General features: G+C 46.5%; 1 protein-coding gene across 23 annotated transcripts in view; it reads left to right on the plus strand.

Annotated features, from left to right (window-relative positions):
• Positions 1-25,842, plus strand: part of ELN (elastin) — a 496,210-nt gene that overhangs the window by 145,807 nt on the left and 324,561 nt on the right. For all 23 annotated transcript variants that reach the window (XM_078679544.1, XM_078679545.1, XM_078679547.1 and 20 more), the window contains exon 2: positions 18,395-18,487. In XM_078679544.1, coding sequence (XP_078535670.1) covers positions 18,395-18,487 — 93 coding nt within the window. The remainder of the gene's footprint in view (positions 1-18,394; positions 18,488-25,842) is intronic.

Consider the following 25,842-nt stretch of genomic DNA (forward strand, 5'->3'; position numbering starts at 1 on the left):
TGACCGTTTATTCCTCCTATTGGTGTGTTTGGCCTTGCATTACAGCTCTTGGTGTGCTTGGACCTGTATTACCACTCATGCTGCACTGAATCTTGTAATAAACTTCATTCCGCACGCCTAGCCTTGTATTTCAATGCTCAGTGCTCTCGGCCTTAAGTTACTACTTTCAGTGTGCTCTGGCTCGCATTACCGTTCTCCGTGCACTTGGCCTCGTGTTACCGTTATAAGTATGACTGAACTTGCATTACAGATCTGTGATCTTTATCTTGTGTCGCACACCTACATGCGCATAGGCATCTACGACAGCTCTCACTTCGCTTTTATTTATTTATGTATTTATTTTAAAGTTTTGTATAGCGCGAATATGACCCAAGTGGGTATTAGAGCGCTTTACATATGGGTTGTGAAAGACATAGGTAGATAGGTGTGGGAGAAAAGTAGAAAAATATACATCAGGAACACAATGACATATTAGCGGGTGACACTGAGGCCGTAGCAAATGCCAGGTAGCAGATTAATCGGCTAAACAAGATAGGAGACAAAAGTAGAAAAGCTTCTAGTTCAGCAGTGTTTATCAGTAGGGCTTTCACTTCCCTTTTGAAGGCAAATGTTGAATGAGTCAGTCTTGTTTCCACAGGTAGAGAGATCCATATTATCGGGGCCATACCAGAGAATGTACAATTGTAGGTTTTAATTTTTTTTAATTTCTTGAGCAGCAATGTGCTGGAGGGGCCCGGAGCCACCCGATAGTTCGAACTTATTTGGCAGGTAAAGAAGAGTGTTGAAGTGTAGTACTCTATGAGTCATAAATACAATTTTAGCTGATCCTTGACTCAAATCTGAGGCCAGTTGAGCAATTTCAGGTCCGGAGTGATGTGGTTGGTTTTCTTTCAACCAGTGATGAGTCTAGTCGCAGCATTCATAGATGCTCTGGGGGGCTAAACTGATTTTCGGAAGCCCACATAGAGTAGCACTGACACGTATTCTAGTCTTGAGATGACTAGTGCTTGCACAGCAGATTTGAAGTCATCTTGGGGAAGGTAGGGTTTGAGTTTTCTTAGGATGCTTAGTTGGTAGTTCACTCCTTTGGTAGATGCTCTGATGTGATCTTGCATGTTTAGTTTTTAAGCTAGCACAATTCCTAGTGATTTCATGGAATCAGTGATGTGTGCTGTGCAGTTGAGAGCTGAGAGTTTTTCTTAGATATTTCTCAACAATGGGGGTTTGCCTAGTGCGTGAAATGAGGAAGAATACAGTTTTAAGGGCCTTTAGTTTGAGGTGGTTGGAGGTTAGCCAATGTAGGGTTTTGTGCAGGGTTCAGTTGAGTAACTAGATATCTTCAGGGGAAGAGTTTATCGTGAACAGTTGGGTATCATCCGCATACATGTGATATTGGATGTTAAATACTTTGAGGATTACAGTAAGTGGTTGTAGAGAGTGGTGTTCAGGTTAGTTCAGTGTACACCTTTAAAAGAATGTATTGTTGTTAGGTATTCTGTGTTCTGGAATGTTAACTGTGCATCTTTTCATCATGTACCTGTTGATGAACTGGATTAGTCGTGGGTCTCTTGTAAGGAATTAAATCTTCTCTTTATATGTGCAAACCTTGGAGTTGCATACTTAATTATTTAAGAAGAACTTCTTACATTTATTCAATGAAAAGGTTGAAGAGCATGGGGGAGAGCGAGGACCCTTGGGGGGCATCCAATGTGCAGGGACTGGAGTTGGATAGAGTTTGATTGGATTTGACTCTCTGAGTTCTGTTGATGAGAAAAGAGGCAAACCATTTTAGTACAGTGCGTAAGAGCCCCATCCTACATTCCAAAAGGTTAAGTAGACAGTGTCAAATGCAGATGAGAGATCGAGTAGTATTAGTAGGCAAGATTTATTCTGGTCAAGCAGAGTGAGCGCGGTGCCACTATATGAGAGATGGCCATTTCAGTGCTGTGGCCAGGACGGAAGCCTGATTGGAATTGGTCAAGAAGTTGGAATTGCTCAATTTGTTTGCACAGTTGTTCATGTACACATTTCTCAAGGAGTTTTGCGAGGGTAGGGATGTTGGTGATTGGACAATAGTTATTCAGGTCTTCAGGGTCCACCGTGGGTTTTTGAGAGGAGAACTAGGCCTGCCTTCAGGCAGTCAGGGATCTCACCTTGTAGAAGAGAAGCATTGATGATCTTGGACCAGAGCAGGACTAGTGATCCTATCATTTCTTTAAAGGAGTTGGGGGGGGGAGGGTATCATTGAAGTGATTTGAAGCTTTCAGGGTTGAGAGAATGCTGAAGATGGCAGTGTTGTTGAGGGGTGTGAATTGACTCCAAGAGTGTTAGACCTGTCTGCCCTTTGGGTAGTCCCTCCTAATTAATTATTTATTTTGCCCTTTTTTTTGCCCCTCAAACCTTTTTATCTTTTTATGTCCACTGGATTTTTGTGGTATTGGCCTAGGGGTTAGATGCTCTTTTGCCCTCATAGTCCCTTTTCCTGAGGCCTAGGTGCCTTGTCTGACTAAAAAGTATGGGACACGCAAAATGGTGGTCAGCAACTGTCATAACTGACACTTCAGGAGAAAGGGACCATAGGATTACACTAAGAAGGTACAAGAACCTTCTGGAGGGTTCTGGTAGCCAGAGCCAGCCTATATAAGGCCAGAACCAGGGCGGCCATTTTAGCTGTTGGTGGAGAGTGACCAGAGGAGGCTGAGTGGAAGTTGGTGAGGAATAAAGCAGTAGCGAAGGGAGGAAAGCGCACTGAGAGAGGTTAGATCGACCCACGGGCCGGCTGCTCTACTGTGCTGGTGTGTCCCCCTTTCTACGGACTAAGCCCTAGCACCGCTACCTCATCTCTAGCTCCAACTAAAGACTCGTGTCCAGAGAGTAACGTGGTTGGGCTATTCTGGATAAGCGGGTGACTGGCTTGGGAATTCACCCAGAGAAGCACCCATTTGTAGGGGGTTGATTTCTGCCTGTCCGCCCCTTCGGGATCTAAACTGGACTGTCCCCTTGAAGCGTGTGGAGGAGCAATACTTTGGCGTTCCACCCGAAGTCCTGAGCACCCGTGAGGCAAAGGGAAGAATCCTACCGTGTGAGGGCTTGCCGCTTTTGTCCTTGCCTCGAAACGGCTGTGGCATCTTCACCGAGCCGTTCGGGAGGTCCAGCGGGGAGAGCCGCTTGAGGAACGCAACCAAGAGGCTGCCTTCGCGGAAGTCTGCACTGAGCAACCAGTGACGCGGAAGAAGGGGGCGGGAGCCCGAGGAGGCTGGCCGGCGTCTGTTCCCTCCCTTCTTGACGGATGAGGTGAGGGCGGAGCACTGAGCAGTCATCGACGCGGAAGGAGGAAGTGCGGGGTGATTCCGGCTCTGTCAACCGCCCAGAGCTGTCAGCGCCAGGTCAGGGGGCTCCTCGGAACGACGTCGCTGGGGTGAGTGAAGAAGCGGAGCTGTGGGACCGGACCGAGGCGTAACTCCCGGTAAGACTGTGGGGAGGTAGCGTGGCCGAGTCGGAGCGGGCGCCGCTATTGCCTGACAGAGCTTCGTAAAGGAGAGCCTGAGACACCACCGGCTACCGGCGTGGAACAGAGTAAAGAGCAGACCGCTGAGGTCGACTGTAAGCAGGTCTGGGGTAAACTTTAGACAGTGCTTAAACGAATGAGTGGAAGTGAAGTACGGGTAAAAATGGCTAAATACCCTTCAAGATATGTGAACTCCATCGAGACATTTACCTAGGCATATTTCGGAGTGTCATAAGTAGAACTGAGCAGGCATCTTACTGAATCTATTTATATGTGAAGACTGAACTACCTCATGTTAGGTTACTGCTAACAGAATTGAATGAACAGCCTAATCTGGATGTAGGAAATATCTATGCTTGCTAACTTCTAAATGTATGATGCATATCTTGCCTGATTAGGGTGCAGGAGTGGATAGAGAACTCTCCTTTCAGAGTGAAGGAACACAAGGAAATGCCAGTAATGATTCTTCTTTTATGAAACTGTCTAGTTGCTAAATTCTTTTATGCAAAGCTAATTCATGTGCTGTAACTAAAGACTGCTAAGTAACAAAGGAGAAATAGGGAATACTTTTCATAAAGCAAACCGTATTTTTCTAACATTGGTGTAGCGTCCTTATTTCCGAGTGGATGGACGTTATGTTACTGAAGGGTGTGACGCAAACTTAACACTTGTACCTTGGAGTTAGGCCTTCCCACTTAGTGCCAAGCTACCCCAGGTGACTTGGGGGGGGAGGGTATCATTGAAGTGATTTGAAGCTTTCAGGGTTGAGAGAATGCTGAAGATGGCAGTGTCGTTGAGGGGTGTGAATTGACTCCAAGAGGCATTGTTTTTAGGGGAGAGACAGGGCGTTGAAAGAGGGGGCGAGGGTAAGGAGGAGTCAGAGAGGGCGAGAGATCGATTTGTGCAGACTTTAGATCTGATTCGATCTTACTTGCCTTCTCAAGGAAGAAGTCAGTCATCAACGGCATCGCAGTTTGGCTGAGGGCAGGAGATGAGAAGAGATTGGATAGGGGTGTTATTGTATTGTAGCCTAATCAACTCAAACAGCCTTTTAGGGCGATATCTGGCTTTGTCAAGTTGGGATTTGAAGAAGGTTGCTTTCGCCGTTCTGATGAGTTTGTTGTATCTACTTCTTTTTAGTCAGAGAATTTTTAAAAGACCAGTGGATGGAGCGAATCTCCAAGCGCGTTCTGCTAATCTCAGGCTGCATCTGTCAGCATTTAGTCTGTTATTGAATCATGGTTTGGAGTCTTTGATGGATTTTCTTTTTAGTTGAAGGGGGGAAGTTGCATTCAGGGCAGACAAGACAACATTGAGTTGTTATAGTGCTCAGTGAGGGCGTGAACATCAGCCATGTTTGCAGGCGGCGGAAGGGAGATTTTGCAGTGAGATATGAGCTTATTAACATTTGTATTTTGGAGCATTTGTATTTTGGAGCACTTGGCTTTGTGTTACCCTTTATCACTCCTTCAGGTGTGCTTGTTCTTTGATTATACCTCTGACCATGCAGTGTGCTTGTTATTTGATTGTAACTCTGACCATGCAGTGTGCTTGTTCTTTGGTTGTACCTTTGACCATGCAGTGTGCTTATTTTTTGGTTGTGCCTCTGACCATGCAGTGTGCTTGTTCTTTGGTTGTGCCTCTGACCATGCAGTGTGCTTGTTCTTTGGTTGTACCTCTGACCATGCAGTGTGTTTGTTATTTGGTTGTACCTCTGACCATTCAGTGTGCTTGTTCCTTGGTTGTACCTCTGACCATGCAGTGTGCTTGTTCCTTGGTTGTACCTCTGACCATGCAGTGTGCTTGTTCTTTGGTTGTACATCTGACCGTGTAGTGTGCTTGTTCCTTGGTTGTACCTCTGACCATACAGTGTGCTTGTTCCTTGGTTGTATCTCTGACCATGCAGTGTGCTTGTTCCTTGGTTGTACCTCTGACCAATCAGTGTGCTTGTTCTTTGGTTGTACCTCTGACCATGCAGTGTGCTTGTTCCTTGATTATACCTCTTTCCTCGTATTACTATTGCAGATGCGCTTGGCCTTGTATTACAGCTCTCACTGCGCTTGGCCTAATTTGACATCTCTTGATGTCCTTGCCCACTGATGCATTATAGGCGTGGTGCTCACAAAACAATTAGCACCGAATATGTGCACCTTAACTGTTGTGGTGTATTTCCCTGGGAGATTTCCATCCTGCTTCCTAAGATGAGTCGCTAGTCTTTCAGCGGGGTGTCCACACACACACACAAATACTACACTAGGGTGGCCCACCTGCACTAGGGGAAGTTTTTTCATTAAAGCTCTGGTACAGTGACAGGAACAGGAAGGAATTCTCCCTCGCAGATACTCCACAACAGTTAAGGTGTAGTACTGTTGTTTAATTTTCCTTTTTTTCTGAGTACCACACCTGGAATACGGAGGGCCTAAGCGCCAGGGCACATTGGCATCCGACCTTATGAATGCCCGACCTTATGAATGCCCTGTAATTAAGATTGAGTCTAGGTTGCCAATTAAGGGACAAATCGGCCCAAGGTAGGAGCTGCCCCAGGCATGAATCAGACAGGCTTACTCTATAATCTTGATGAAGCCCCCTGGTGTTTTGTGTGAGGCATATGTTATGAGGGAGGGTATTTCAGAGCCTGGAAACAAGTATGACGGGAACTTTCATTTCCTACCATGATAATAAAAGCATCTCAAGGTATGCCTGGTTTGGTAGTACGGTTCTCGCTGTGCTAAGCTTTGATTTACAGCTGTAGGTGTGCATCACCTCATGCTACAGCACTGATTGTAACTAGCCTAGTGTTACAGCCATGGGCTTGTTTGACACTCTGTTCCAGGTCTAGCTGTACTTAATCTTGTGCTACAACTCTATCAGTGTCTGGTCTTGTTCTACAGCTCTAGATATGTTTGCACAGCTGTAGCCGAGCTTCGTCTTGTGCTACAGCTCTATCTATGTCAGGTCTTGTTCTACATCTCTAGATGTGTTTGAACAGCTCTAGCTGTGCTTTGTCACGTGCTACAGTTCTTGAAGAACCGGGTTTTCAGAACCCAGCGGCGCCAGGGGCACGACCAAAGTCTTCGGATTCACCTGTCTTGGTATACAGAGACACGGAATACTTCTGGATGGCGTCAGAGATCAAATTTATTAGCTGCAGCCAGTAACAGTAATCCCAGCAATACAACACGGTGTACAACTCAGGAAACTGCTCAAATTCGTAGAGCAAAACATCACTTTTTATACATATTTTACCCATTATAAATGCACACCCACTGCGACAAATACTTACGAATGAAATACATGTTCCCACACATTATCACATTGCAAAAAGCTCAGTTTATATTGTACCAACCCACAAGTTAATTATTAGGAATGTCCCAAATTCAATTTCCACAAGCCGGACAAACGGGGAACAACCTTTACTACGCAACTTTTAGCACGCAGTGCTATTACAACGCAGACTTTAAAACGAAAACCATTACAACGCATTACACTGGGGGGCGCTCTAGGATAGGGAATAGTTTTAATTTACTATCCAACACCTTCCCTAGTGTCCACGGGGACTGGTGTTGGAATAGTAAATTAAACTATTCACTATCCAGCACCCCCCAGTGTAATGCGTTGTACTGGAATGCGTTTTAAAACTTGCGTTGTTACAGCATGCGTGGTAAAAGCATGCGTTGTAACAACATACATCCCGGACAAACCCATAATTGAAAGCACTACCCATGTAATGAAAAGTCATAAGAAAAGAAACAATTCAGATGCTGAATAGGATAAGATATGTGCAAAGAAACTAAAGTTAACGATCTCCTGAACATTGATTGGCAATCTCAGACAACGAACAGCTAGAGAAAGTGGTTTCGCAAAAGGGTCAGTTTCAGGTGACTGGGTCAGCATCCTGCAGTTCACTCACAAGTCAGAAAAAGCCTAGTTAATACGTACATGAACAACGAAGCCCATGCAACTTTGTTCGTTCGGTTACCTCCACGGCCTACGTGAGGGCAACACAAAATGGCATCACGAACAACTCAAACAAAATGGAGTCTGGTCCCGAAAATCAGGGAACCTCATTCTGGCTGTGCATGGTCTTATTCTGCAGCTCTAGACATGATTAATATTGTGTTGTTGCTTTAGCTGGGCATTGTCCAGTGCTTCTGTTGACTTATGTTCCAGGTATAGCTTGCTTGTCCTTTTGCAACTGCTCTACGTCTGATTGGCGTTATGCTACAGCTCTACCTATACTTGGCGTAGTCAGTGCTACAGGTCTTGCTCTGCTTATGCTTGTGCCACAGCTCTAGCTCAATTTTGTCTTGTGCTACAGTTCTAGCTCTATTTTGTCTTGTGCTGCAGCTTTATGTTGTGCTGTACACCTAAAGGTTGATAGAACTCAGATGTGCTTGATGCGGTGTTGCTTGCTCTTCTGTTCCATATCTAGCTGCGGTTGGTCGTGTGCTGCAGTTTTACATGTACACCAGGAGCCTTGCTCAGCATCATGCTGTATATTTAGGAGGTCGATGCCTAGAGTTTCAGCTGTAGTCGTGGATGTCTAATGTTACAGATAAAGCTAAGTGTGATTTTGGGTCACCTCTTGAGGGCGCGTGGCCTAGGTGTGATGTCTGGTGTTATTCTCTAGCACTTTGATCTCTGTTAATAACCCTCGTCTAAGGAAACAATGGAGTTTTTTTACCTTTCCACTGTGTACACCAGAACCATGCATTTCATGCTTATACGATGTGTTTTGTCGCGCGGCAACTGCCTGGTTACATCAGTAGATAGGACATCGGCTATGTATTTATTGACAGCTTTGGGACTAGAGAGACTGGGTACTATTTGGTGAAGTCCCTATCAATGGCCCAGTTCGAAGCCAGAGTTAGTAAACATAATGTAAATGTCAAGCTTTTTATACAGTGGGAAATAATGCAACATTTAGCTAGTCTTTGATTGTTGCACGTAAGAAAAGCGAGGCACATTGCCCAATATCACACGATGTGGTGGACCGTGTAGCAAGCGGTATTAAAAGATGGGTCTTGCCTAGTACATAACGTCACCACCAGATCTGTGCCTCACACAGACATAAAATGTTTGATCTATAAAGAAAGCTTTCAGGGTGAAGGGCAGGCTAGACCAGTGTTGGGAGGCACGTTTTAATGTTTTGTCTTTTGACAGCTTGTTTTTATGTGCGGCCTGACAGTACCAGTGAACTTGAGGGAATGTGAGGTACCAGATATGCATTTACGGCCTTACAGCACCACCTGCTGGAAACATCGAATTACACTGAGAGTTCAGTGCATTGTTTGCCACCAGGGCCTGGAGACGTGTCACAATTGATATCGACCTGTAGTCCAATAACATCTGTTATTTGATCGAACACTTATCTTATAATTTCTATTTATAATTCCTACTGCTATAGAATCACGCATTGTGGGAGGTGGGTTGCACTCATCAAGACTTGAGACAAAGATTTCTATCCAAGAAAGAGTCTTGATACAACAGCAGAGATAGACAAATGCGTGTTGGGAGCTTAATCAGGGGCTCATTGTGAAATATGTATCACACGTTTGACATCTCTCCCGTTTATATGCCACGTATCCTTCTTGTATTGCCCCAGCTGTATAAATTGTTTACGATTTTACCCAGAAATGTTTGGAATGCACGCCATTGAAACATTGTAAATAAATAATATATTTTATTTTGGATGTTTCGAGCAATAAACATCTCAAAACTTAATTCCAGTTCTGGTATCATTGTGCTTAATAGTTCGTCCCATAGGAAAAATACACATTTTGTACATTTCAAATGCATTCTAAATATTAATCACATACATTTGTGAATCCACCAATTAATGCAGAGTCAAAGTCAGGATGAAGCAGGCCTGTCCACTTTAAAGTCCCTGTGCCACTTTCCTGTGTTTAGAGTTCACCTGAGTTCACTGCCACCACTTCTTGAAATGTCGGGATTACGTGAGGTACTCGGCATTACTCCCAGGCTATGATTTCCCGTTACATTCTTGACAACATGAGGCTTCCGCCTCCCTGACCGCCCAATCAAATCCCTGGTTTGTATCCGCGCTCCGGCTTGCTGTTGATATCCACCAAGGCCGTCATACGGATTTAAGAATGAGATGGACCAGTCTACCCCGAGCCCACGCAGGAGCTCGACATGTAGCAACCGATGTAACCCCAGGGTAAAGCTCACGAAGCATTCACCTATAAATCGATCGACTCCGAGCCACAGGAGGGAGCACAGTGTCACAAAAACATAAGCTGCAGAAAGGCGATCGGACCCATATCATATGCCCCTGGAAGCCGAAGCTGGCTAGCGCCTAGTTTAACAAAGCCAGTGGCCCAAAAATTAGCCCATTCTTCCGAGTAAGTGAAGACAGCCACCTTAACATCCAACATCCAACCTACTCTGGTCGAGGATCACCTGCTACTCCAACATGGTAATCAAGGCGACTTTCCTGTCCAGGTGAAAAGCAAAACATGGTTACTAACACTGTGCAATATTGGGCCTTCAAACAATTAGGAAGCATATTATCAAGAGCCACGAGGAAAGGATAGACGAATACAAGCAGTTAACAGACTGCCAGAAGCCTGAGTGTGTGGGGCACCCCACCGTACTCAACTAGTCACAGGTGTAAGTAACGTGGCTAATCCCAGGAGGATTGACCAGTGCAAGCAGAAGATAACTGGAGTTATACTCTGTGTTATGTACGTGTTAAAACAAGCTGTCTGTTCATACACCCGCTCACAAAATATTATTCTGACCAGGGGCGGCTCCAGGCTCATGGCAGCCCTGGGCAGGGAGCGTAGGTAGGGGGCCCCGGAAGAGGGGGTCCGGGCGGGGCCCCGAAGAGTGGGGGGGGGGGTCAGTGTCTTTGGAAGTGGAAAAGAGCCGGAGGCCGCCAAATCCCTGCCAGGGGCCACCACGCAAATATGTATCCATCCTCAGAGGATTATTATATTAAGGATATATATGTAAATGTGTTTGTATTTATATAGCGCTTTCTACCCAGAGGTCTCATAGCGCTGTATTCATACCGCTGTGGAACCCTCCCTGTCTTCAACAAGGCCGACACTGTCATCGCACCCCACCTGCGGGACATCATCAACACCTCCTTTCGACACCGCCACCTTCCCGGAGAGCTGGAAGCACGCCGAACTCAGCGCTCTACTAAAGAAACCAACAGCGGACCCCACCGAACTCAAGAACTACCGCCCCATCTCGCTCCTCCCGTTTCCAGCCAAAGTCATCGAGAAGACCGTCAACAAACAGCTGGCCGCCTTCCTCGAGACGAATGGATCCCTCGACCCGTCACAGTCTGGCTTCCGAGCCAACCACAGCACCGAGACTGCCCTCATCGCTGCCACCGATGACATCCGAGCCCTGATGGACAACGGAGAAACAGCGGCCCTCATCCTCCTAGACCTCTCTGCCGCATTCGACACTGTCTGCCACCGCACCCTAGTGCAACGCCTCAGCAACGTCGGAATTCAAGAGAAGGCACTGGAATGGATCGTCTCCTTCCTCGACGGAAGAACACAGAGAGTCCGTCTACCACCGTACAAGTCAGAGGCCACCGAAGTCATCTGCGGCGTCCCTCAAGGATCCTCACTGAGCCCCACCCTCTTCAACGTCTACATGAGCCCCCTCGCGCCCATCGCACGCCAACACAACCTGAACATCATCTCCTACGCCGATGACACCCAGCTGATCCTCTCACTGACCAACGACCCCGCCGCTTCCAGAGCCAACCTTCACGAAGGGATGAAAGCCGTAGCCGAATGGATGACGACCAGCCGCTTGAAACTCAACTCAGACAAGACGGAAGTCCTCATCCTGGGCTCCTCGCCCTCCGCCTGGGACGACTCCTGGTGGCCCCCCGCCCTGGGCTCCGCACCCACACCGACAGACCACGCACGCAACCTGGGCTTCATCCTGGACTCCTCCCTCTCCATGACCAGACAAGTCAACGCCGTCTCCTCGTCATGCTTCAACATCCTGCGCATGCTACGAAAGATCTTCCGGTGGATCCCCACCGAGACCAGGAAGACGGTCACCCAGGCCCTCGTCACCAGTCGACTGGACTACGGCAACGCCCTCTACGCCGGAACCACCGCCAAGCTCCAGAAGAGACTCCAGCGGATCCAGAACGCCTCAGCCAGACTCATCCTCGACATCCCCCGACGCAGCCACATCTCCGGACATCTGAGAGACCTGCACTGGCTCCCCGTCAACAAGAGAATCACCTTCCGTCTCCTCACCCACGCACACAAAGCCCTACACGACCAAGGCCCGAGCTACCTCAACAACCGCATCAACTTCTACGCTCCCAAACGCCACCTCCGATCAGCCAGTCACGCCCTCGCCGCCGTCCCCCGCATCCGAAGATCGACAACAGGAGGAAGGTCCTTCTCCCACCTGGCCGCCAAGACCTGGAACTCCCTCCCGACCGACCTGCGCCTGACCCAAGACCACCTTTCCTTCAGGAAGAAGCTCAAGACCTGGCTTTTAGAGCAGTAGCAGCACCCCCCCCCCCCCAAGCGCCTTGAGACCCTCCGGGTAAGTAGTGCGCTATATAAATGTCCATGATTAATTGATTGATTGATTGGCTTTCCTGTGAGATGTCCACTCCTGGGCACCCCCAAGGTGTAGCCAGGCATCCAAGCGCTGCCGGAGCCGTTGTGGGGATTAAGCAAGCTATTGCCCAGAGTCACAGAGTGGGACCCATGATTAGACTAGGCATCGAGGCGAGAATTATCAGGTCCGGGGAGATTGAGTCCAAGAGCTGCTGAGGCGGGAATTGAACCCTGGTCCCGGGCCAGACCTCTGCATCAGGGTCTGCCGCTCTAACCATTGAGCCACGCTTCTCCACTATATTGGCGTGGCGGCCCCTAGGGTTTGGCGGCCCTGTGCAGGTGCACAGCTTGCACATGCCTAAGGCCGCCCCTGTTCTGACATGCTAACGCCCACTCGCACATTAGTAGAGGTGCGTGAGCCATAGAAAGCTTCAGCCGGGCTCCAGCTTCACGCCTGGTTCTGGCTCGGCTCGAGGTCATCCTTGTCTTGATTCGAAAGGGAGCCAAGCTTCGTAAACATATTTTATGGCATCTTATAACATCTTAGAAGGTCATAGCATTAACTCTTTCTGAGCATAGTTAAAGTTGTTACAAAGAAGTGAGGCAACTGCACAAATCATTTGCTGGGCTTTTTTGATCCTCCAATCAGGCAGGTTATTGTCCAGGCTTTGATTATGTCTAAACTGGACTGTGCCAGTTCCCTATGTCTGGGGCCAACCAGACTGAAATTGTCAGACTACAAAGGGTTCAGAATGCGGCTGCCCGAGCTCTCTTTGGTCTGCCTAGGAGGTGCACCACTTCTAACGCTATCCGTTGCCTCTTTTGGCTGCCTGTGGCCAGGCGTATAGAATGTAAGGCCCTCTGCATTACGTTTAAAATCTTGAATCTTTCTTCCCCTGGTATTCTGACCAATCTGCACACCTTTTATACCCCCTCCCGCCTACTCCGGTCTATGTGACAGAATCTTGTGGCTGTCCCTAGGGTGAGGAGGTTCCGTGCTGGAGGGCGCTCTTTCCGGGTGTTGGCCTCGAGACTTTGGAACGCGCGCCCTTCTTCCATCTGCAGTATAAATCTCTATCTGCCTTTCGGCAAAGCTGTCAAAACATTCCTCTTCCGTCCGCTGTAAGTTGCATTTGGCCACAAGTTACGCATTTTTCTGCTTTCAGCGCCGGGACGCCCCTTTGCTGAGGCAGCCGTGCGCTATAAGCCATTATAACATAACATAACACAAGCTCCTGTTGGGTGCGAGAGCACACAAACACTTTATACCATATGCACCCATTCGGTTGGATTGTTAGGTCTGGTCCTTCCCGTGCGCTTCCATTCTCCTGATTCAAGTCATTCTGTATCACGTTACAAACGAGGCATAGCTAAGAATAGGCCTCCTCTGGGGCATCTTTCGGTCCTTGCATACACTGAAAGCAGCAGTAGCTCCATCACGTTTTCATTTCACAGCGCTGCGTGGGCTGCATATTTGTCACACACTGGAAAAGTGAGTACTTGAGGATCCACGTTTACAAAGAAGGGAGCGGTCTAATGTTGTCTGGCGTGTAGGGTCTTCCTGAGCATTTCATGGATCTCTGAAAGTGTCTAACATCACTTCTCATGCTTTAGACATTTCAGTGCATTTACTTCGCTCAATGCACTGCCAAAACTTTCATATTCCCCCCATGTATCTACATTCTTTTTCCCTGCATGGATCCTGGGTCCTCTTGGTGACTTCTGTTTCAGAGCCACTTGCCATTTATGCCGGTATCAATATCGGATTGATGAACTGCTCGTAACCTTCTTCTCCTTGGGGGCGTGTACATCCCCATGAGCATGATTCAGGTGAGGCCTTCCTACCCCTTCAGCATTCACCATCTGCACTATCTTTACAAAAGTGCCCCCGTCCCAGCTCCAGACCTTATTTAGGTGGCCTGCCCCTACTTCCTTAGACCTACGACAAGCAGCATGTGCATCTGTTATGTTATGTTATGTTAATTTCGATTTATATAGCGCCAAATCACCGACAGGTCTCTTAGCGCTTGCTTTGGGAACCCGTCCTGGCTTTCCCTGCGAGATTACCCCTACTGGGCATCCCCAAGGTGAAGACCAGGCATCCCGCCGCGGGGGGGCCGTAGTGGAGATTAAGCAAGCTATTGCCCAGAGCTGCAGAGTGTGAACCCATGATTCGAGTAGGCACCGAGGCGAGAGTTATCGAGTCCGTGGACATTTGGGCTCAAGACCCTGCCGCGTCGGGAATTGAACCCTGGTCCCGGGTCTGACCTCTGCATCAGGGTCTGCCTCCTCTAACCAGTGAGCCACACTTCTCCACCATCTGGTTAGTATGTGTTGTTTCCAGGGCCATATACTTTCTGTGCACGTAATAGAAATGGAAACGTTTGGAATGAGCATTGCTAGCTATTCTAGAGGCTTGTCTTTGAGTGCTATCCCATTCCTCCTCTGTAATGGGGTTATTTAGATCTTCTGCCAGTTTTTCTTTCAAGGTGTCTAATGGGGATTTAGCTGGCCTGAATAACACTTGGTATACAAGGGTCGTGGCTTTGTGCTTTCCACTGGTGGTGGTCATGTTTTTCAGTCCCAGGTTCATAGGCAGTTCATTAGTCCCTACTTTCAATCTTTGTTTTATGGCGCAGGAACTGACCCTGAGGTAAGTCATATTCCTCCCGTAGTTCCTCAAAATCCAATCTTGCACCAACCAGCTTACCTGGTAGAGGTTTCCTACAATTGGCAGGCCTTTTCCTTTCCTTGCTTTCAGCCCACCCCCGTCGTTCGCCATAAGTAGGACTTGTAGCACCTCAATAGGTAACTCTGGTGCATATGGTGTAACTGTACGACTTTTGTGGATGCATATCTCCCATCAGTGTTTAAGTACGCACCCCACTGCTGTGATTCTTGTCTCCCAGTAACCCCCATGTTTTTCTGTAATTTGGCTGTCACTGGGAGACTTTGAAAATACACGCTTTTGAGCTTTATATACATTAAACTGTCTCTGTATTCTTGTTGTGCTGTGCCTTTCTTTGTGGGGGACGTCTTACATTTGAGGGGCGTCTTACTGACACAGGGATGCTAAGGGATGAAGGTTAGCTCTGCTAAAGTTTGCAGGGGAGCCCGACCACAAGCAGGGCTCCCCCTTCTCCGTGCTCTGACCGAGTGCGCCGCTCTGTTTATCCCACTGCTTTGGAGCTAGCTGTTCCTACAACCTCTGCTGCTCACGTCTCACTTGTGAGGGATCAAGTGCTCCTCATGGTGAAGATACACACTCGGTTCCGGATTACTAAATAGGCAAAGTAGGCACTAGTCTATGGACCCCATTCATTTTAGGGCCCTGAAGATCACGGATGAAAATGATAGTGATTTGATCTTGAAAGAAAACTACAATCAGGCTTTCTTAAACTGTTTCCAAAAAATAGAAACAAATGAATCAACTCAAAGAAAAGAAAACCTTAAATTAAAGACTCTATAGAGAAAAAACGGCATTAATGTAATGTAGTGGTTTATTAAAATTGTTGGTTGGTGAAATTAAAAAAGTATTAAGAGATAATTTGCGAGGGACCCCCCAAATCTCAACTGCCTAGGTAGGAGTCTCCACAGGGTTTAATCCTGCACTGTGCCCGCTACCTTGCCAATACAGGGCGGGGAATGTCTGAGGCACCTTTTGCCCTTTCCTCAGCAGAGAGCATGCCTGCAATGCCCACCTGCTCTCAGTACCATCCTCTCTGTTGATGGACCCTTTCAGATGCCAATATCACATCAACAGGTGCCACTTCATAGGGTACCATGTAATGCCTTGCCTACTTTCACGTTGCACTTGGAACCTTCTGTACCCTTAACAACACGAGGATTTCACCAGTGAACTGAAACCTATTGCATCATCACAGGCAGGCTGAAAAGAACGACATTTACAGCAACGTTTCAAACCTCCCTGCACTCTCTTGGAGTGTATTTTTGGAAGCAGAAAGGAATGTGCAACAAGCTTTTGAGGCTATGAAAAACATGCATCTAAGGGCCAGATGTAGGTCTGTCGGTAACGGCCGAAAATCGGTATTTTCGGCCGTTACCGACCGGTATTACAGATTTGGCATGTAGGAGCACAATTTTACAGAATCGGTAAATTTACCGAATCGGTAAATTTACCGATTCTGTAAAATACCGAATCGGTATTTTTACCGATTCGGTAAATCTCAGATGTAGGTGGGACTCTTCAGAGTCCCAAAGGCCCTACAAAATCGGTATTTTAACACCCAATCCAATTGGGTGTTAAAATACCGATTTCAGGTGTGCATGCACATGTGTGCATGCACACCTAGCCATGTGACAGACAGTCATGCCCTTAGGGCATGTCTGTGTGCCACATGTCGCACATGCCCATTTTTGGGGTGCCATAGGGTGTCAAAGTGACACCCCCTGCACCCTTGCTAAAATCGGTATTTACTGATTCTGTAATTACAGAATCGGTATTGCCCATTGATTCCTATGGGCTTCACAGCCCATAGGAATCAATAGGAAATACCGATTCGGTATTTCCAGTTTCGGTAAATACCGAATCTTAAAGATTCGGTATTTACACATCTGGAAATACCTACATCTCCCCTTCATATTTACCACTTCTTAAATACCGAATCGGTAAAATTCGGTATTTAAGAAGTGGTAAATAAGAATTACCTACATCGGGCCCTAGCACCTAGAGCTAGCAACAGACGATCCCGCACTCTGTTATTCAGAAGGAACGTTTGAAACCTGTATGAAAGCTGACGTCATTGCATGATGGGTATTTTCAGTTGCCAGCACTCAGTAAAGCTACAAGTTACATGGACCTGTATTTTGCAATATCTGCAGCAAGCCCTGGCTTTGAAGAAATGGCATTAGCATTGTGGGACTTACAGTTGAGAATTTAGCACATACTTTACAAACATTACATACTGGCCCGACTATCAAGCAAACAAATAACTATTTGCTATCAGAAGAATGCTGTAGTTTTATTAGATTAAAATTAAAATACCCTATGTACTGTATGTGTAAAGACTTTATCGTACATGAAATATCTTAAGTGCAAAAACAAATTGTGTTTTCGTTTGAGCGGGGTGAAAAACAATAACCATAATTCTTGTCAGGGTGAACCATAAATCACTAAGTTAAGCTGTGCTTAACACTCTGGTAGCTTGGCACAATAGCTGTCATACTTAACTTAGAGGCAATTTGTAAAGTATTTATGCATCACACAAACAGTAATGAAGTGAAAACACAACTCAAGAAAAATCCCAAACCAATTTAGAAAAATAGAGTAAAAAGTAATAAATAATGTGAGACCAAAACAAAAAAAATCCAATCAGTAGATATGCAATTTTAAAGGGGTGAGTAAAAAATAGTGCCAAGAAGTAGAAAGCACTATGGATACCTGCTCTTCTCACAAACCGGGATAGAGTCGCAAGTTTATGCCAACCTCTTGGAGTGTGGGCCAGATAAAATGGACCAGAATAGTCCCACTGAAAAGTTACCTTCTCAAAGTCCAGGTCGCAGAATTCAAAGCTTCAGGATTTCACAGGAGGAGCTCAACTGACGCCAGCCAAGGGTCCAGGACCCTGTGACAGCAACTCACTCAAGCAGAGGTCAGCAAGGCGCAGGCAGGTGCAGTTGCAGGCAGGTCCAGGCAGGTTCAGTTGCACAGGCCATCAGGGCAGGTACAGAGAGGCATCTGGAGCTTGTTGTGTCCCTGTAGCTCAGAAGAGTAGACTAACTGACCTTTGGAGCCACTTGGGTTAGCCTGGGATGAATGGTGCAGTTCCAGTTGAAAAAGAGCATGTACTTTTCTAAAATAAATTTGGTTATTTTTTATTTAATATTTTCACTTCAAGGTTATAGCTGTCAAATCTAGGTGGCTGCAAGTGTAAAAAATATTTATGGTGGCATTTGTTTGCAACAAAATGCACTAGCTTTGCAATGTCAGACCTATTAACTTTGCCAATGCATGTTTTAATTATTGAACTCCATAGCCATTGTAGTATGTTGTGTAGTGAAAATACATTGTTCATATATCCGAGGAAACCAACAAGTGTATAGTTTGACTAAAGTTAAGTGTACATATTTAGACTACAAGTGTGGGAAAGGGATCTTTATGAAATGTCAAAGACAATGTGGATAGCCTCGTTATAGTATCAGTTTGATGTTTACAGATGCATTCTGTTCCTTGTTGGTGATCATGTCATTGAAGCAGAAGAACAAAGAGCTGAGATTTGAACCCAAGCAAATCACACAGCAGATACTGGCATGAGTGTGACACATTCTTCAATGTGCTTTTTTTCTGCAGGAGTGCCAGGCGCTGTCCCAGGAGTAGGTCCCGGTGGCATCCCTATCAGTGTTCCAGGAGGAGGGCAGTACTACCCCGCTGGCGTGTACCCAGGTGAGCCGCTGTTTGTTGCACTGATCCTTGGTGAAATGGCTCATTGGGAGGAGGATAGCAGAGGGTTTCTACAAGGGTGGGGATGGAGAAAAGCTACCAATCTTTCTTCTACTGAAGGAAGTACCAAGGCCTAGCTCTGAAGTGACCTCTGAGAGATGTGGTAGCTGCCACCCTCTAGTGTAGCCAGCAGACAGGTGGTATCTAAGCTTAAGGCACACAGTGGGCGTTTTATAAAAGGTCATGGGCAGCCTTAGGGCAACTGGCTGTAGAGGCCATCTTTGCTCCCTACTGGAGCACTGACACTGGCAGGCAGCCTCAACAATCTATGGAGGGCTCTCAAGTCAGTGAGCGGCATCACACCTAGCCGTGAACAGGTACTGAGACCACTTAGGGGAGCGCCGACTGTGTCACTGTATCACAGAACAGGAATGCTTGAACCATCTGTAGAGATCAGGAGGGTCAGTATACTACACACAAAATATCACACGACAATAATATATCCCCTGCATTTACCTACCACTGCATTGCGGTAAAGTGGGCAGTATATCAGTATAAATTTTAATTCCACTTATACTTTTCTTACAGAAGAAGTGTAGGCGAAATTTCGAATAGTAAATATGTACTTACCTTTGAATGTAGTAGGTACAACATTATTGTCGGTTGATATAGTGACGTAAACCTCTTGAAATCACTGGAATGGCATAAGTGTGTCTCAGAAACAGATCTGAAAGTCACCCATCTTGAACACTTTCTTAGTGGCATTTTGAGAAGCACCTGCAGTGGAAAGCTTGCAGTGACAAGTGCTCAATTGAAGAATCTTAAAAAGAGGGGATGAATGGGAGGTTGGTCTGAGGCCCTCGGGCAGCATGCGCCCCTTAGCCACGGTTTACTTGTCTTGTTGCCTGTTTTAAAAATCTGTCTGTTAAGTTATTCATAAGTGAAGGCTGTTGTATGTTAATAATTAGATGTACGGGCTTAATGATTGGGTTAGGTATGTACTGTAGCTTAACAACACGATGCCAATGGAAAGGGGAATGTAGAAGGACGTCCCTATGTTAAGCCAGCACTGGCACTTTCTGATCCGGTTCTGCCAAGGTTGGTCGCACCCTTATTCTTAAAGATAAAAAAGAGAAAAAGAAGGATTTTGTTGAGCGTATTCTTTGTATTGGCGACGAGGATGGGATGTACCCTTACGAGGACCAACCCTGAGTAAAAGTTTGTGGGCAGACAGTGTGAGAAGTTGGCCTGGCGTATGCTGTCCACTATTCTAGTGGGCACCTTGCACCAGTCCAAACGACCCTTATTGATGGTAGGTTTAAGACAACATTTATAGAAAGCTATCCTAGTGGTAGCTGTGGAGAGCAGCCTTCAGGCTAAGTCTTGAAGGAATGTAAAGCAGCTTGTTTTACCGGTCTATAATCTCATGAATGATCAAATGAAAGGAGAACCACACCAGGTATATATATAAAATATATATGTATTTATTCTAAACACAACCCTCTGGTCTCTTTATGAGGCTAGAAGTAAAAGTACAATACAAGAACTTAAATAGCACACATTAAATTAGCACAGTATACAGTGTCTAAACACAGCCGCGAATCACCATTGACTTCTATGGAGGAAGTAAAAGTTACAATTTTAAAGAATAAGGACACTTAGGAGTGGACTACAGTAAAACCCCTTCAGAACTAGACACTTCGAGAGTCAAGACCCACGGGAGCACCGAAGTACTCATGGGTACTCCAGGGAAGCCGGGTGCATAGGTGTCTTTTCGTGTCAGGTTTCGTCGTCGTTTCCTATGGAGAGCTGCAAAGAAGTGCTGCAGGCGACCAGGTGAAAAGTATCCGGATGGATCCAAGAGTGGATCGGAGATCTGAAGAACCTAAAAGCAGAGGGGACAGAGTCTGGGTAACTAGCCAGTGACCAGGAAGGCGACAAGAAGATGCCAGACGATGTAGAGTGATTTCAGGTGATGTCGGTGAAGCTTGACTCTTCAGCCACGAGGACCAGGAGGTGTCGACGACAACCAGGAGCTGGATTCAAGCTGTCCCATGTCGGATGTCGAGTGCTGCAGTGTCGGTATCCAGATTGGACCCAATAAGCCTTGGCAAAAACAACCCACGCAGAATGGAAAGATTGGCTTCACAGCAGACCAGAAAGGTCTGAGGGACTCACCCTTTAAAGCGGAGTCAGGGCACGTCTGGAGCAACCAGGGAAGCCCAAGAAACAAAGGATTTACCTTCGTGGGGACCCAACAGTTGACGGACTAGGGATCGCGAAGGAGCCTCAAGCAGAAATGCCAAAAGCGGGCCCACAGCACACTCATGGAGTGCAGGCCCGCAATCTTCCATGCAAAAAGTGCTCAGGACTTGGACTACAAGTAGCCCAATGCACAACTTCGGTAAAGCTCGGGAAGTCAATGCACTAGCAAATGTGCTGGATGTCCAGGAGTTCCAGTCCCACGTCTCTCGTGATAGCTACAGGTCTCGGCTTTGCTGGGGACTCGTGTCAGCCTCGGAGATGTCTGGAAGTCCGTGTCCTGTGTCGCAGATTCTTCAGGATCCGGTGGGAGCCTAAAAAATGCAGACCGGCAAGATGCTTCTTTGCTGCCTGTGTGAACAGGGGAGTTACTCCTTGACCCCAAGTGAGATTTCTTCCCTCTTCCAGTCGATATGGAATGTCGAAGCTCCAAGATTTATGTTTCAGAGTTTGGTCCAGGGTAATCTAAAGTCCTAGGGACTGGGTTCCTATACTTATACTAAGTTTAGGTGTTGGACTAACTCTAGGGTCCCACCTAAGGGAGGACCTGGGGAGGGGGTGGTAACACCCCTTTCCCTTTGTCCCGTTTCACGCCAGAGCTGGGGCTGAGTGCCCCAGCAACCGGTTTGGACTGGGAAATGCCCTAGGCACTGTCTGGAAAGCATTCACTAAATGCAACCCACCCTGCCCCAATACACTAAAGACAGGAAACCTATTGTCCAGGCCTCCCCTGCCAGAGTTGCATCCAGCAGCAGGAGGTCAGACTCGTGTCTGTGGCAGCTGCATCCATTTTGTGAAGCTGGGGCTCCTTTAAACTATTACCGGGTAAGTAAGTGTGTACATGTCTTCTCCCTCTAGAAGGGTGGAATTCTACCCCCGCCGCCAGAAATGGCGCGGGGGGCTAGGATTCCAAAGTGTTTGACATCAAACACAACATGTTTTGATGCAGCCATTCCAAAGTTAGCATTTACTGTGAGGTTATAATGCACTTAAGAGTATATGGTATGGCTGTATCATAGAACAGCTATAAGGAAGGTATTCCGAAAGCTGCAGAGGGGCTCAGCTCATGCTTGGGCACCCTTTCACACAAAACCAGGCACTCTGCCTTCAGGATTGTCAAGGCCTGCCATAGGAGTGACTTATAGGTTTATATGTGTCTATATATATAGGTAGATATAGGTATACTATATCTAAGTAAGGGGTACAAGTATCACCTTACTCAGGCTGCAGTAGCGGACCTGTGGTGCCATTTTGGAAGGCTTCCCAGGGGTGGCATAATACATGCTTCAGCCCCTGGTAGGCCTCTGGGATACCTATGACCTTGGTACCTAAGGTACCATATACTAGGGAATCACAAGGGTAACCCAGTATTCAATCTGGAGTGTACCTAATGTACAGGTAATCAATTTAGAGAGAGAACAGCTAGACTAGGGTCCTGTTTAGCAGGGCCCCAGCCAGACTAAAGTCGATAAACCAGTGAAACACAGCAAAACGTGGGGGTAACCATAGGAAGCAGATCCTACTCTCCTACAGACAGCTGAAGTCGTTAGTGGTAACGGTCAATGCAAGTTGAGAAGCTTTGTGCACTGAGGACATCAGGGTCATGTGGAGTGCAGCTATGTCAGCAAGTATGAGGAGTGCAGCGATGTTGTGCGAGTAAAAAAAGGAGTTTTAAATGTATGCTCCTGTGAAGAAGGAGTGCGAGACAAGCACGTGCATCTGGCCGGTACAAGCACACTATGAGGAAGGACTTTGTGTTGGTTGCATGGCAACGGTATATGAGGCAGCAGAACATTGTACGCCATGCAAAGTGGAACTTGGTACATGTGCAGTCTTTGAGACGACTACACATCTTGAAAGGCTGCAGAAACGTGCACAGTCCTGTATGCAGTGCGTCAGGCTGCATTGCGTAGATGCACATAGACCCATGTGGAGCACGTCAAGGCTGCAGTTTGAGCACATTGAACTGCCATCTCTGTGAATGGCTTGTGTAAGATAGCGGAACGAAAGGGAGCTAAAAGGTAACGATAATCAGATTTTACCAGTTCATCTGGCACTGCAGAGAGGAGTGTCTGATCGCTGTAAGGGTTAGGAGGGAGCATTTCATTTGACCCATGCAGCCTATCGGGAGATAACAGGAAGTCCTCAACATTTGATCTGGGGCACCTACTTGGTGGAAGACTAGACTACTAACCTACTGTTTAAAGGCTCATTTATTCTACCATTCCTTGGCAAAGTTGTTGACAACGGTGGCTAGGTGATTTATAGTTATTTGCTATGTTTCCCTGACCTGAGACAATGGTGACTACGTTTGTTGCTTTAATTTGTTGTGTAACATTTGTGTACAACTCATATTGTGTTGTAGTGTGAGTGTTAAACCAGGCAGGCTATTGCAGCGCCTCCTGTTTTCCTAAATGCCCCAGGAGATCTAAGTTTGCCCTGGGAGGATTGACAAGAAGAATTCGAGACTGATTTAGAAGCTTTAGGGGTAACCATTTGTGTAGCCAAGAGGAAGTTAGCCTCATTAAAACATAGTTTGCGAGTAGAGGGGACGAAGGCATTGAAGACTATGTGGGAATGTTGACATGGAGAACAATGTAGAGTCGGATGAGGAGGATGAAGAGGAGGATGTGTACAGTATTGCTATGAAAGCGCTAGACGTGCACTATGGAGAGAAAGTTAGTGTGGTGGTGGAGCCTCGCAAGTTCTTTTCACGAGTGCAAGTATCTAGTGAAACAATAGATCAGTATTTTAGTGCATTGCGTACATTAGCTGTCATGTGTAATTTTCAAGATCTTCATGATGAGATCATAAGAGATCAGATAATCAATCGTACAAGAAATATGAGGATACAAGAAAAATTGTTACATGTGAAAGATCCATTTCTAGAAAAAGCAATTGCTTTTGCTAATTGCATTGAAGATACATCGCGTTATGTGAAAGAGTTAGAGAAAAAAGGTGGTGATGAGGCTATGGTACAAGTAATGAATATAGAGGATAAGTACAGAAAAGGGCGGTTAAAGCGGGAAAAACTGTGAAGGAGAAAAAAGATTGTGTTACAGGTGTGGGAGATTAAGGCATGTGGCATCTTCAAGTAATTGCCTGGCAATGAAGGCCAAGTGTTTTAAATGCAACAGAATTGGGCACTTTTCAAGAATGTGTAATTAAAGGAAACGTCAGGGTTAATGTATTGTGAATTTTGTACAAAGAAACACCAGTGGGGTTGAAGAATGTTCATCTGACGAAGACATTGAAGTGCTAATGTTGGATTATATCACAAAAAATGTTCATGATCCAGAATTCCTAGTGGAGGAAACATGTGGGAACAAAGGGAATATGTTGGATGATATGCAATATAGTCCTCGTATGTGTATTGTGTCAGTCCATGGAGTTCAGGTACAAATGTGGGCATTTAGACGGCGCAGCGGGCTGGCGCAGCGGGCGCGCCGGAAGCGCGCCGAAGTCGAGCCAAAGTCAAGCCCGTCTGCGCCCGTCCGCGGCCGGACGGGGCGAGGGGCCACAAACCCTGGTAGTTCGTCACAAAACACCATAAGGTATGGAAGACATGCACTACTTGCATTACAACCTGACACGCCTGCCGTCTGCAAACACACCATGCCTGCCCAGTCACTTACAAAATGCACGAGGTGCCGCTTTGAACCCCCCTTCATATCCCAGACACTAGCTCGGGCCCCACCATCAAAGCTGCATTATTGAATTGTAGATCTCTACGTAAGCACGCCCTAGATATTTACCATTTACTCGAGGACCAAAATCTTAGCATCCTCTTCCTAACTGAAACCTGGCTAGATGATCACTCGGACCCGGATATTATCCAGGCCATGCCCAATGGCTATTCCCTATCTAGATTGGACAGGAGGGACGGCAGAGGAGGCGGCATCGCCATAGCCACGAAAGCTCCTCTAGTCTGCTCCCTAGTACACACTCAGGTTGATCATAGTGAAGCCGGTATCTTCACAATTAACACTGGTCCCAATCATTCGATCTCTGGCATTTTGATATACCGACCACCAGGCAGACTATATGAGTTTACATCGACTCTAATGGAGGTGGTCACTCATCTAGCGCTGAGGAAATCCAGACTGTTAGTGCTAGGAGATCTCAATGCTCATTTCGAAGATCATTTAGATAAAGACGCTGATGATATCCGAATGGAATTGCAATCTGTTCAGCTCGATCTAAAAAATAAAGTACCTTCTCATCAATTAGGACACTTACTAGACCCCGTCTTTGGAAACTGGCAGGGAGTGCACACCTCTGCTCCTATACCCATACCTTGGTCGGATCATTTTATTATTCCTATCAAAGTCCAACTTGACAGGACGGAGCTTTTTCGTCATCAATCCTTGCGATACAAACGCAGAAAATGGAAGAACTTCTCTCTAGATTCGTTCAATCAAATTGTGCATGACGAAGGCCCTCCTAAAGGGGTCGACTGTGAGGCAGCTAATGATAATTTAAATAATATCGTCACTAAGGCCCTGGACACCACAGCCCCCAGCCGTTCCCTGTCCAATGCTAGGAGGCCGAAGAAAACTGCTCCTTGGTTTAGCCAAGAACTGCAGGCTATGAAAACGGCTTGTAAGAAACTTGAGAGAGCTTGGCGACAGAACTTCTGTGCAGATATTAAAATACAACATAAAACAGCACAGAGAGTATATTATAAATCAGTTCGTCTGGCCAAAGCAGAGCACTATCACACCCGTATTATGGAAGCAGGCAATTCCTCCAAGGAACTGTTTCAGATATACAAAGAGATATCCATAGTGGGCGTGACCTCCCCCGCTCAAAATGATTCAGTGGAAGCTTGCAATAATATTGCACAGTATTTTGCAGGCAAAATTAACAAAATCTATACTAGTTTCTCTAAACCGATAGATTCGGCTACGGGCTTCATTGAAAATGATGAATTTGTAAATACACCTGTATGTCTCAATTCTTTTGTAGTTCCCTCTTATGAAATTCTGTCCAAAATGAGCAACAAAATCAAATCGGGCTCTCCCCGGGACCCGGCACCCCCGAAAATTTTAGCTGAAGCTTTTCCTGTACTAGAACCCCATCTCAGGCACTTACTA

The sequence above is a fragment of the Lissotriton helveticus genome, chromosome 3_1 (assembly GCF_964261635.1).
Source record: "Lissotriton helveticus chromosome 3_1, aLisHel1.1, whole genome shotgun sequence".
NCBI classification, from domain to species: Eukaryota; Metazoa; Chordata; class Amphibia; order Caudata; family Salamandridae; genus Lissotriton; species Lissotriton helveticus.